We start from the raw sequence: 14,192 nt of genomic DNA on the forward strand, positions 1-14,192 counted from the left end.
TTCAGTGTGTTTACTACTGTATGTTAACCTTCTACACTGTGTGTTAGCTCAAAAAATGGCGACACACAGTGTAGGAGGTTAGACCGTTCAATCCCCTCGTTTCTCCCGGCACTAGCCAGGATAAAGGAGGGGGGGATTCTGAGAGCTCACTAGAGCGAGGGATTTTTTCCCAATTTTGCAGCATAAAGCAATGTGGTTGCTTTACCACATGCAATGCTGCAATTTTGGGAATTGCTCCATCTAGTGACCAGTGCTGGGAAATATTATAAATTAGAATCTAATTTATAATATTTCCTGACTCGTGAAAAAAATAAAAAAAATTAGAACAATGTTTAATCACCTACACACTAATTGTTTAACTAAAAAAAAAAAAAATTTATTTGCTAACACCACATTCCCTTTAAGGTCATGGAGTGGCCTAGCCAGTCTCCAGACCTTAATCCCATCGAAAACTTATGGAGGGAGCTGAAGATCCGAGTTGCCAAGCAACAGCCTCGAAATCTTAATGATTTACAGATGATCTGCAAAAAGGAGTGGGCCAAAATTCCATCTAACGTGTGCAAACCTCATCATCAACTACAAAAAACGTCTGACTGGTGTACTTGCCAACAAGGGTTTTGCCACCAAGTATTAAGTCTTGTTTGCCAAAGGGATCAAATACTTATTTCTCTGTGCACAATGCAAATAAATATGTATAATTTTGACTATGTGATTTTCAGGTTTTTTTTATATAATCTCTCTCTCACTGGTAAAATTAACCTAGCCTAAAAATTCTAGACTGTTCATGTCTTTGACAGTGGGCAAACTTACAAAATCCGCAAGGGATCAAATACTTATTTCCTTCACTGTATAAGGGAGAATGGCTCGCTGTACAGAGAACCATACCACAACGCGTGTGTCACCTATCGCTCTGTAGTATGGAGCTGCCGGGAATCCGTGTGGTTCCATACAGCAACATGCAATAGTACTAAGTCAATTACTATTTTTTTTTAATCTACTTTTACATAACTGCATTGTAACAGTGGTTGCTCGTCAAACAATGAAATTCTATTTGTTGTTGCATTAAATTTATGAAGGGAAAGCCTACATAATAAAAAGGCATTTATTCAGCAATGGGTATTGTTTAAATCTCCAACCCCACTCATTAGAAAGGGTCCCCACATTCTTTAAGTCAAGTACTATTTCTATATCTTAAATATTAGATTGTGAATGTCAGTTTTAATACAATATACACATATCTTGTAAATAAATGCGTAATGTAAAAACATACCTCACAGCTGTTTGGTATGCAAAAGGCCAACATAAGTGGGAGCATGGCACCCAAGAATTAACTATTTTCAGTGTGTGATGGGAGAATGTGTCATTCTGGAGTCGATGAAATTCCACCTCCTTCTTAACAGAAATGGAAGCATTCAATTTGTGAAGAAAGAAAACAGTTTTCTCGATCACTCCCTTTAAATATTCAAAGTGCAAAATGTCATTCTTTTCCCAGGCGAACATTGCCCTCAACACAAGCATAGAAACGTCTGTGGCTGAGCAGAATAATGTTGGTGTTATTGTCTGCTGAATTTACTTGACCATCTGAAATACATTATTCTAATTATCAAGGAGCTGGACAAGACCTCCTTTCACTTGTGCCTTTGGAGCCAGCAAGAAAGGGGTTAATTATTGAGAACACCCTTGTTTTAATAACATTAGGTTTGTGCCAGAAGCTTGATGTGTGGGAAATCTCTGCAAATCAAATATTGTCAGAAGATGCCAGAGACGTTGTATTCCAGCCTGTTTATGCAAAGAATTTTTGGGAAATTTATAGAAGACAATGACAATAATTGTCATTGTTGACCACATGAAAAATGTAATCTGAAAAATGTTTAACGCCCAAGTAGCAGTTTAGTAATTCAACAAAGTTCTTCTTTATCCCTAAAAATCTAATAATTTAGGGAGATTTCATGCTTGACGTACATGAATACTTTTTATAAGACTGAAGGCTATCTCTCTGCATTTATAGATGTGTCAGTTATTGAATTTAAAGGTGTTTTCCGATAAACATTATTTATCACCTACCCAGAGAATAGGTGATAAATATATGATTGGTAGGGGTCCGACCACTGGGACCCCCGCCGATCACGAGAATGGGCTTACCTTGCCGTTCCTGGGAACCCCATAGGAATGTAGTGGTAGTGCACATGAGCGACCACCGCTCCATTCATTTCTATGGGGCTGCCGAGTGCCATCTTCGGCAGACCCATAATAATGAATGGAACAGTGGCCGAGAATGTGCACTACCGCTCCATTTCTATAGGGTTCCCAGGAACAGCAAGCCATTATCGTAAACGGTGGGAGTCACAGCGGTCGGACCCCCACGATCAGATATTTATCACCTATCCTGTGGGTAGGTGATAAATAAAGATTATGGGAAAACCCTTTTAACACATCCAAACCACATAACATAATATTCTAATAATAGGTCACTAGTGAGTATATGATCTTCAAACATAAATCGAATGATAATCAAATGGCTTAAAAAGTGTAAGGTTGCAGGATACTTAATGGAGCTGCCTTGATTTAGAAACTTTGGACGTCACACGTTACACTGAGGTCCAAAGTCCCATTGTTCGCTTTATTTTGGGATTGCTGCACTATTTTAGGGAACCTTTTAAATAGAACTACGGAGCAATGGAACAAGTTTAAGGAACGTATGAAGAGAGAATAGGGAGATTAAGATCGTCTTGCTTTATTTATGGAACTCTGGGGCATTCGATTTCTGGACCAAGTGTTCTGGGGGTCGGCTATTAGTCCCCCCCCCCCGTAATATCTAATTTGATTAACTGAATCTTTTTGTGATATTAATGGCAGGAGCCTTTACCTTTTTTGCTATTTTTGTAGTTCGTTAGTATAATTAAAAAATAATCTATATGGAAAATGATGTTCGCTCATAGTATTATTGCAGCAGAACAATGGCTGCTATGGAAACTGATGAGGAAGAGCAATCACTGGTTCCTGCAAATCCTATTGATTTCAAGAGAAAAATGGGTGCAAATTTGTTGAGTTTTTTTGCTGAAATTAATACAGGGACTTGTCAATTTAGAACATTGATTTTCTGACAGTTCAGCTAAAAAACGTCAACATGTAATACGCAAATAAGGATTAATGTCAGGGTTGCAAACATCCAAAATACATTGGACCTAAACCAGTTAATAACTTTATATGCGCTAGATTTTCCAGAAGGAAGCAGACAAGTTATTACATTTATGTTAAAAATACTGTTATTTGCGATCAGGAAATAAGGATGTAAATTAGAAATTACTTACTTGCGTTGTAGTTTCCATGAAATTGTGTCCCTGTTCAATAAGCATACAAAAACAGATTTAACACCTTTAGGACTATAGGTTAAGGCCATGCTTTTTGCATGACAGCTTTGCAGGAAAATATTAATCTTTTGGGTTTTTTTTTTGCGCAAAGGTAGAAAACTTCACATTTTATGCTGCCAGACCATGTTACCAGAGACCAAGCAGATGAATTTACAACAAATCTGTATTATTATTTTGTCAATATGTTAATATTTTTTCACCACAAATTCAGACATTACTTAAAATGCCCCCCTGGTTTCATGACAAAATTATAAATGTGATAGGGTATATAGGGTAATATTACCGGGTTACCTCCAGTTGGCCTCCTATGCCATGGATCTGTTGTTCTAGGGTCCCCTCTGTGTTGTCTCAAAATGCCAGCAGTGCTTCTAAAAAGGAGTCCAAGACACACCCTCTGTTCACAGATTGGATGTTACTACTCACGTGAGCAGCTCTGGCCAATCTGGGAACAGTGGGAATGTCTCAGTTCTTAGTTTAAGAAGCGCTGCGGCCATTTTGGGACAGCACAGAGTGGACGCTAAAACAGCGGAACCATGTCAGAGGGGCACACCTGGAGGACATCAGATATTGTTACTCCATATATACCATATTATTTAAAAAGGTCCCAGGACCGGAGGGTCGCTTCAAGTAAATGTGTACAATTATTTACTTTATTTTGATTGAAAGCAATAACTCAAACAGGTTTCCATGAAATAAAAGGGGTTTATTTAACTTACAAATGTAAACTCAAACAATGACTTTCCTTTCTATACATACTTTATACCTTTAAATTGTCTTCAAGGAAAACAAAGTTAAAAGAGAAAGGTGCATGAAATGCCATTCTATTTCACAGTACAACACACACAAAACTGCATTACAAATAATAGGACAACTTGGAGGATGGCGAGTAAATACACAGACAGTAAGTAGTCTTGGGTAGCTTATTAACAATATGTATACAACAGAGAAAGTACATCAAAATAAGACAACACTGCTTAGTATTTTACAAGCCAACAATATTAAACTCTGCATAGTTATACATATGCTGTGTAATAATTTAGTTTATAACGCTTTCCACTAGTCACTATCTGGCCACAGGAAACCTGACATTCATTTTAAAATGTGTTGCGGTGAAATATATCAGAGCAGTCCTTACAAGATCCTGTTGGGTCCTGCTCACTGCCAGAAAGACGGGCATCCAGCAGAGTGTAATCATTTATGTGCACAAATCCAAAAATGCATAAAAATAAATAAAACATACTGCGCATGAACGCAGAGAACTGTGGTCACGTTCACTACAACCAAGTTTCAATGAATGAGAATGACTTAAAGCCAAAGTTTTATATGGACGAGTGGTAATGTGCAAAGTAGAGTGTATGGTAAACGCAGCAGTTAAATTATGTGCAAATTACAATGTTTAATAACAAAAAATAAATAAAAACAATACAAAAAATAAAAAGATACCCAACCAGGATAATAATGATCACCCGCTCAAATATAGACAGCTACGAATGAGTTTGGGTAAATTGCATTACTAGTTGTCTTGGTTGTTGTATCTGAAAGTGACGGTAAACACATACCTATATTACCTTCATTTGCAATGGAAATTTGAGGAATACATAGACATGCTTTCTGAAATGTACCAGTGTCTGGAAGCAAACGTCTGGAATATGTGTAAACAGTTTAAAAGTTAAAAAAAGGAAATAATTTCAGCATTTTACTTCCTCGAGTGACCACAGGGACAGAGTGAATGACTTCCTTTTTGGTGGACTTTGTTCTATCTACTGCCTATGTATAGGTACATGGCCCCTGTGATGATCCTTCCGTGTAGAGTAGCTTTATGCTTGCAGGCATTTATGACTAACCATGTAAACTCTAAGGACCTCTGCTTCCCTTTTGGTCCTTTGTTCATCCCTCTTATAACCAAATCAACAACCAATAAGGTTACATCAATATATAGTATTCTGATCTACCTCAAAATTAAACAATAGCATCTCAACGATAAGTGTGAACGATGCTAAAAAGTTCCCGCAATACTTGCGCGCGCGCGCGCGCCCTAGGCTCACCAGGAAAATCCCCATGTACTCAGTTTTAGACCTATATGGCAGACATGCATATCCATTTTGTTCAGCAGCACAAAACCTGGCTCTTTATGAATAACCTTTTAGGTCTCTTCCCTAAGCAGCGTCTAACTCCTCAGTTTCTAAGTCTTCCTACATGTTTTGCATTAGTGGATAAACATCTGGAGGTGGAGACAGATCTAAATGTTGAAGTGCCTAGAGAATATCGAAAATGCCAGACTGGGTCCTCAAGGCAGAAGGCAACATCCTCATTTTCAGAGTGCCATCTGCTCCACAGGAGAAAATTCTCTTGTTCTCTCCTACTTCAACCTGCATGACACCTGCACCAATATTCCGAAATATGGACTGCTTTGCATGCTCATTCTTAAAAGAATGAAGTAGACCATGGCCTGTTAATTTCCATACCTGCATCAAATAGAAGAGAAAAATAGACAATTATCCTGCTAGCATTTCAGTTATAAAATAGACATGTATGGGGACAACTCTCTGCTTTACCTTCATATTTCCCTCTGCTGAGCCAGTGACAAAATATTCTTCAGAAATATCCAGGGCAAGAGCTTTCACTGCTGAGTCATGGGCCTGGAAGGTATGAAGGATTTGCCTTTGTCTAATGTCAAAGATACAGATGTATCCTTTCCTGCCGCCAGTAATCAAGAGCTGTTGTTTAGGTGCATACTGAAGAACGGTGGCGCCATTGTCATGGCAGTTGAAAGCTAAAGGCAAAAAAATAAATAAAATGTATTAAGAGCAGGCAAAGCTACTGCACTTCTCCTATACTAATAGTACATGTACTTTGTATTCGATTTTTTTTAATGATATCTGCGCAATTAACAAGATCTAACATATATTACCCTAAACCAAAAATTTTCCTGTGCTAAGTATACAAGAAATTATAGTCTAAAAGCGGTTGAAGTGATTATGGATTATGTGGACGAGCAAGTATAAGTTATGGATTATGAATAAGCAAATGGGTAGACCTGTTATTGGAGTATATGACGTAGTATAGTGGCGATATGCAGTGGCGTAACTACCGCGGTAGCAGCTGTAAAGCGTTTGCTATGGGGCCAAGTCTTTCCTAGTTACGCCCCTGGTGATATGGTAGATGTCTGGTTTGTAACAGGATCAGTTTCCAGTGGAAGGGGCTTTCTAATAGCCAGTATTTATCATCTATCCACAGGATAGGTAATAAATATCTGATCGGTAGGGGTCCGACTGCTGGGACCCGCACCGATCATGAGAACGGTCTTACCTTGACATTACTGGGAGCCCCATAGGAATGGAGCGGTCGTGCGCCTGCTCAGCCATTGCTCCATTCTTTTGTATTGGTCTACTGGAGATAGCGCTCGGTAGCCCCTTAGAAATGAATGGCGCGGTGTTTGAGCATGCGCACTGCCGCCCCATTCCTATGGGGTTCCCAGGAATGTCAAGGTAAGTCTTTTCTTGTGATTGGTGGGGTCCCAGCGGTCAGACCCCACCGATCAGATATATATCACCTATCCTGTGGATAGGTGATAAATAATGATTCTGGGAAAATCCCTTTAACCCGTTCGGGACAAAGCCATTTTTTTATTTTACATTTTAGTTTTTCACTCCCCGCATTCAAAGAGTCAACTTTTTTATTTTTCCATCAATAGAGTGGTTTTCGGGCTTACTTTTTGCAGGAGGAGGTGTAGTTTCTTTTAGTACAATTTATAGTTCCATGTAATGTACTGGGAAACTGAGAAAAAATACTTTGCGGGCTGAAGTTGGAAAAAACAGATTCCTCAATTGTTTTTTTGGGTTTCGTTTTTACGGCTTTCAATGTGCGGTAAAAACGAAAACATATCTTTATTCTGTGGCTCAATACGATTACGGTGCTACCAAATTTATATAGGTTTTTTTTATATTTTACTACTTTTATTGATAATAAACTTTGTTAAAAAAAAAAAAGTTGTTTCGCCACATTCTGATAGCCATAAAGTTTTTTTAATTTTTTCACCGATTAAGCCGTGTGAGGGCTGATTTTTTTTGCGGGACTAGCTGTAGTTTTTATTGGGACCATTTTATTGGTACGTAGAACTTTTTGATCACTTTTAAATAAAAATTTTTTGGATAGCTAATTTAACAAAAAAAACAGCGATTTTGGCGGTTTCCATTTTTCTTGTTATGGCATTCACCGTGCACATTAAATAACACTATATTGTAATAGTTCCAACTTTTACGGAAGCAGTGATACCAATTTTGTTAACTTTTTACATTACTTTAGGGGGAAAATGGGAAAAGGGTGATGTTTTGAACTTTAAATTTTTTTTTTACTACGAAAAACGTTTCACTTTTTTCTTTACACACTTTATTAGCCCCCCTAGGGGACTTCAACCAACGATAGTTAGTACAATATGCTGCAATACTAACTGCCATAGGCAGGGCTTAGCAGAGGCAGAGTGAAGGCAGCCCTGGGGGCCTTCATTAGGCCCCTGGCCTGCCATAAGAACCATAGTCACCCCCGATCTCACGGCGGGGCGGCGATGATCTGTAGGAGGGGGCCGCCCCCCTCTTTTCAACTCCTCAGATGCTGCAGTTCTGATTGAACGCAGCATTTGAGGAGTTAAACAGCCAGGAACAGCGTGATCGCTGCTCCCGGGCGTCCGTTGTAAAATACAGCAGACACCCGCAGAATATGGCGTGCTCCCAACATCACTCCCAGCACCTGGACGTAATGGCACGTCTGGGTGCGCGATGGGGTTAGGGTTTAATTGGTTTCTTCGTAAAACTTTTTAGTTAAAGGGGTTGTCCAGTTTCAGCAAATTTATGTTATTTTTTGTATAAATTAAAAGTTATACAATTTTCCTATATATTTTCTGTATTAATCCCTCATGGTTTTCAAAATCTCTGCTTGTTGCTATTCAGTAGGAACATACATTGTTTACTTCCAGTGGATAATATTCGGTCCATGGTCCTGTGATGTACACACAGGTGCACGGCTCGTTACAGTATGTGTATCAGAGCTGTCTTCTAACGATCCCTGCACCTGTGTGTACATCACATGACCATGGACAGAATTTTATCCACTAGAAGTAAAGAATGAATGTTTCTACTGAATAACAAGCAGAGATCTTGAAAACTGTGAGGAATTAATACAGAAAGTATATTGGAAACTTATATAACGTTTAGTTATACAAAAAAATAACATTAATTTGCTGAAACCTGACAACCCCTTTAAGTGTTCCTGTTCTTTTGCATATTTATTGTACAGCCTGTTTTCCCTCAAGACTGTTACAGGGATAACACCGCAATGAAATGTTATGGCAAGAAAAAAGCACTTTGCAATTATACAGATTGTTCTCAAACATTACTGCCACTATCACATAGTACTCACACCAGGCAGCAATGCCTATATGAGGTTGATCTGGAAGCAGAGTTGTCAATATGGTATTAGTGTCCATGTGGGAGTTACAATTACTTACGAACACCTACATTAGAGTATTAACCACATAACAGTACCTCTGATCTATGTAAACAGTCAAGCCCACTTTGGTTTGCAAACTACATTACAGTATCCCAAAAGTAAACATTGTATAATTCTTTGAAGCACCAATAGTTTTACTGTTATTCAGTAGTGTAAACAGTCACAAATTTAAATTAGGTAGTTACAGCCATAATGTTACAACCATATGCAATTATCATCCACATGGTAATGGGCAGTTTTATTACCTTTATAAAAGCATAAGAAGCTAATAATATTGTGATCAAAAGTCTGAGAAATATAAAAATAACTCTTGTCCCAGATCTTCTCCTCCTTCAATCATGTGTCTGGCTGTAAGGCGACTGGCTGCAGAAGGAGCTCTGCCTCACTGCTTTATTTACAATAGGAAATAATAAGCTCCTCCCCAATAGGAGATCAGGAATAATAAGCTCCTCCCCTTAGCTAAGTCCCACCACTTAACCGGACTTGTTTGCTGCTTTATATTTTTTAGAAGATAACAAAAATCCCATAGTCAAATATTTATTTACTTTCAATATACTGTACATTTCTAGGTTTAGCGTTCATTCAACGCCCTTTCTTCACTTTATAGTTGGAAGTCTGTAATAAGTTATATTACCCTTTCTTGAAACACTAGAATATACAAGAACAAAGGTGCCGTTATTCCTTACCATGAACAAGACTGTTACTTGGTGATATTAATGTGTCCCAGAGACACACATTTCTGAAATGAGAAAAATCGAGAGTGTTAAATCTAAAGTAACCATGATTTAAGAAGCAAAAACCAATGCAAGGCATAATACAGGACAAGTATAATATCAAGGCAATAGGGATTTGTTTAGGATGAAACCAACATTTATTGCATAATGTCGCAGTAATCATCATTCGGCAAACTCATATTTTTCCTAGATGTCCACATAAGCATGCACCCTTGGCCAAGCATGCATGTGTATTCCAATAGGAAAAAACAGGAATAACCCTTCCAAACACTAGAGCCAACGAAAAAGTGCTAAGCTACCAGGAGTAGAGTTCAGATTGCTAGTGCACTGCAAATTCATCCGTGAACTAAATGGAAAGAACTACATGAAACAATAATATATATATATATATATGGACGTAACTACAGAGTGTGAATGCATGGAGTACTGAAACTGGTAGGTGTACAATACACAGAACATTGTTATGTACTGTGGAATAGATAAATGCTCTATGGATCGAAAGAGATATAGACACAGACACAGACACACACACGTGGTTTACAATAAATTTTCTAACCTATTTTGTAAACTACTGCTTGAAGGAAAAAACTTGTTGCATTGGTTAAAATTTGCCATGAAATACAAGCAATGTACTTGTGAAATTACCTACATCATACCTGTTATCATTGGAGTGTCCTGTTGTAGCAACCAAGCTTGATGAGGTAATAAATGCAAAGTCACTTGTGGTTTTAGTATGACACTGCCAACTCTGACAATAAATAAATAAATATATAAATAAATCACAGTATTTATAAAGCAATATTTTTTCGGGATATCATTTTTTATGGCTGTCAGGTAACATTTGGTATGAGCTTAAAATAATCTTACACATTATAGACCATATTGATAACATAAGGATCAAACGTTATGCAACATTAATTCTTATTTCTGTGTTGTACTTGATGAGTGGTAATTTAATTTGTACTGAACGTGAAAGTATTTAAAAACTGAACTGCATATGCACCAACACTGAAGACAAGACCAATCTTATGAAGATTACTGCCAAGATAGGACAATCTGAGTCAAGTTTACAAAAAAGGATCTGGTACAAAAATGTCTAGAGCATCACATTCACTAACACAACTACATGTAAAGTGACAAAAGTGACATTAGGAGTAGAAGAAACCGGAGATACGCTATATGGACAAAAGTATTGGGACACCTACAGGAGCTTTTAGGATATCCCATTCGAAATCTATAGGCATTAATATGGAGCTATTCCCCCATTGCAGCTTAAACAGCGTCCACTCTTTGGAGTGTGGGAATTTTTCCCATTCATCCAGAAGAGTATTTGGGAGGTCAGACACGCTGGTTGGACGAGAGGACCTGGCTCACAATCTTTGTTCATCTTTAGTTAATCCCAAAGTTTATCAAAAGGGGTTTAGGTCAGGGTTCTGTGTGGACTAGTCAAGTTCTTCATATACAATTGGTGGACCCAGGTAGATGGTGGGCAAAATCTTAAGGGCACAAACACAAAATTGCCGATGGCAAATGAAATAGCCCTGGTTTCCAGGTACCTATTAAATACTGTAGGAGTACTAAAATATAACTTTTATTATTTTAATTTTAGAAACAAAATGAACACAGGAAAATTAAAAACTCCAAAATCGGTCTGATAATCCGATTAGTGGTAAAGTTAGATTTTAGTGCGTCAAATCTCACCGCAAACGCTATGAATTGCAGTCGGAATAGTAACGCGCCATGCAGTAAAGCAAAACAGCGGCTGCAGCTCGCTGCTACTAGAGTGCCAATATCAGATTGAATTAAAATAAAAAGTAGCCCCCACCCGACATGTTTCACCATGTGGCGTCCTCAGGAGTATAGGGGCGAACGTCTCCCTTATTTATAGACTTACCCTTTGCATCATCCAGTACCGACCATCCCATTAGCCAGTTGTAGTGACCCTAGATGGTCAGGCCATCCTTAGAGCGCAACAAGCAGGTCTAGACTCCAGTCAGGAGGACGGACCCATAACCAGTGTCTGTCCGATGCACATGTGCAGCTTGGAGGACACACGGGCAACAGAGTATTGAACACGTATCCCAGTCCACTGCGCATGACAGAGGACTTAGTCTAAAAACGAAAGTAAGTGTCCCACTCTACTGCGCATGTCAAGGAACTTGGTTTAAAAACGAGTGTGTCAAGTTCTTCCACACCAAAATCACCCAACTATGCCTTTATAGACCTTGCTTCGTGCACTGGGGCACTGTCCAAAATGCCTTGGTATGCTGAAGAAGTTTCCATTCACTGGAACTAAGGGACCTAGGCCAACCACTAAAGAACAACACCATAGATTTATCCTTCCTCCACCAAGCTTTACCGTTGTCACAATGCAGTCAAGCAGGTATCATTCTCCTGGCATTCGAAAAACCCAGACTTGTCCCTCAGTTTGCCAGATAGAGAAGAGTGATTCATCACTCCACCAGAGCCCTATTCCACTTCTCCAGAGTCCAGTGGTGGTGTGCTTTACACCACCGCACAATGTCAAGCGTCAGATGGAGTGATTTAAGGCTTGCATGCAGCTGCTCGACCATGGAAAACTATGCCATGAAGCTTCAGGCGCACAGTTTTTGTGGTGATGTTAATGCCAGAGGAGGTTTGGAACTCTGCAGTTATTGAGTCAGCAGAGCGTTGGCGACTTTTATGCATTATGTGCCTCAGCATTCGACGACACCGCTCATTAACTATACGTGGTTTGCCACTTGGTGGCCGAGTTACTGTGGTTCCTAAATGCTTCCACATTGCAATAATGCTACTCACAGTTGATCATTGAATATCTAGGAAGAAAATAATTTCACAAACTGACTTGTTGCACCTGGAATTCAGTGAGTTCTTTAGAACGTTCGTTCACAAACATTCGTTCACAAATGTTTGTAAAGGCGACTGCATGGCTAGGTTCTTGATTTTATACCCATGTGGCTATGGGACTGAATGAAACACCTGAATTCAATGATTAAGAGGTGTGTCCCAATACTTTTGTCCACATAGTGTATACATGAAAATATATATATATGTGGACAGTGAGAGGGAGTTCACACAAGATCTCATTGATAACATTGACAGAAATCACAATGGTAAATGTTATTAGCATCTCCCGGGAGTGCAGCCTCAGGGTTCTGGCCTGTAACTTGAAGTGGTCATATCAGAGGATATTAAGCACTCCAAATTTTAAAGCTTTACTTTTAAGTTCTGTACACGAATTTTTGTACCTTTATGCATTTAATGGGTTCTCAATTTAATCAAATCAATTGTAATATTAGGATTGTTTCATAAATCTATGTTTCAACTCTGCATGACTTTAGGTAGCCTATGGCTAACTATCCCTAGACAGTCATGCGCAGGTCACGGAGCCAAACGCCGGCTATGTTGACACGAGGGATTCATGTATACATAAGTGGCCGTAATTACATATGTGGTGAGTCCAATATGCCAGCGGTTTCAGATTTTGATCACTTAGACTATTATAACCAATTAATGCAACATCAGTTGTTTATTATGGTTCATATTTATATTTTGCACTATTATATTTCTGTATACACTATATTGTGATTTATGATTACACGATGTAAAATTTTATGCACTGTTCGCACTTTAATACTTGTATTTTTTGTATTTCAATTGTAAATATGCCTTATCACACTAATTGATGGGGTTCCTTTATATACCTGTTTAAAATCACTGTTTGTATTGCTCGAGAAAGGCTCTATTCAGTGAGCTGAAACGTTGCAGGGTGAATAAAGTCGACCTTGTTCACCAATATCTACTGGAGTGCTGCCACTCTTATTTTTTTTTATATGTGATTTGGATGCTGGATCGGCATTCAAGGGTTTGCACCCAGGTCATCCTTTTTCATCACAGTGCGGCTTTCCTGTTATTCCATGATTTTAGGTAGGTAGATAAATGTAGTTTTTAAGTCAAAACTTAACTAGTATGACAAACTGAAGGGAAAATAAACCTACAAATGGCTTTGAAGTTAATAGATTGCAAATTAGCTCTCCTCCAAAAGGAAGAAAATGGTCTCTTTAGTGCCATCTACAGGTGACTCATGTAAGTCAATGTCTGACCCGCTGAAGAGCCTTGAAACATGACTAGGGATAGCAGTCAAACCAGAGCTACCCATCTGTAGACAGCACTGTTTCAGAGTATTTGCTCCTCATCAGTACAGAGTAGGGTACTGGTTGGTTGTGTCAGATGTCTTTGATGCAGCACTTGGAAGGTATTGGTTTTCCTTACGTTACTCCGTACTGATGAGAAACAAATACTCTGAATCAGTGCTGTCTACAGATGGGTGTCTCTGGTTTGGCTGATATCCCTAGTCATTTTTCAAGGGTCTATAGTGGGTCGGACGCTGACTTACATGGTAGCCATCAATAGAAGGCACTAGAGAGATAGTTTTCTTCCTTCTAGGAGAGCTAATTTGCATACTTTTCCCAGGAAGCATTGCCTGTAAAACGCCCTACACCAGCAGGATATCCGCAAGAACAACCAGTACCCTTCAAAAGTTGAAAGATTAAATGGATAATGCAACGGATTAAGCTAACCA

The 14,192-nt window shown here is 38.7% G+C and overlaps 1 protein-coding gene across 5 annotated transcripts in view; it reads right to left on the reverse strand.

Annotated features, from left to right (window-relative positions):
* Nucleotides 1–4,053: 4,053 nt before the first annotated feature.
* Nucleotides 4,054–14,192, reverse strand: part of DMXL2 (Dmx like 2) — a 153,426-nt gene continuing 143,287 nt past the window's right edge. For all 5 annotated transcript variants that reach the window (XM_075858007.1, XM_075858011.1, XM_075858009.1 and 2 more), the window contains 4 exons: nt 10,267–10,358; nt 9,563–9,615; nt 5,927–6,144; nt 4,054–5,836 (listed from right to left, as the gene is read on the reverse strand). In XM_075858007.1, coding sequence (XP_075714122.1) covers nt 5,627–5,836; nt 5,927–6,144; nt 9,563–9,615; nt 10,267–10,358 — 573 coding nt within the window. In that variant the 3' untranslated portion in view covers nt 4,054–5,626. The remainder of the gene's footprint in view (nt 5,837–5,926; nt 6,145–9,562; nt 9,616–10,266; nt 10,359–14,192) is intronic.

Source organism: Rhinoderma darwinii, chromosome 3 (assembly GCF_050947455.1).
Source record: "Rhinoderma darwinii isolate aRhiDar2 chromosome 3, aRhiDar2.hap1, whole genome shotgun sequence".
NCBI lineage: Eukaryota > Metazoa > Chordata > Amphibia > Anura > Rhinodermatidae > Rhinoderma > Rhinoderma darwinii.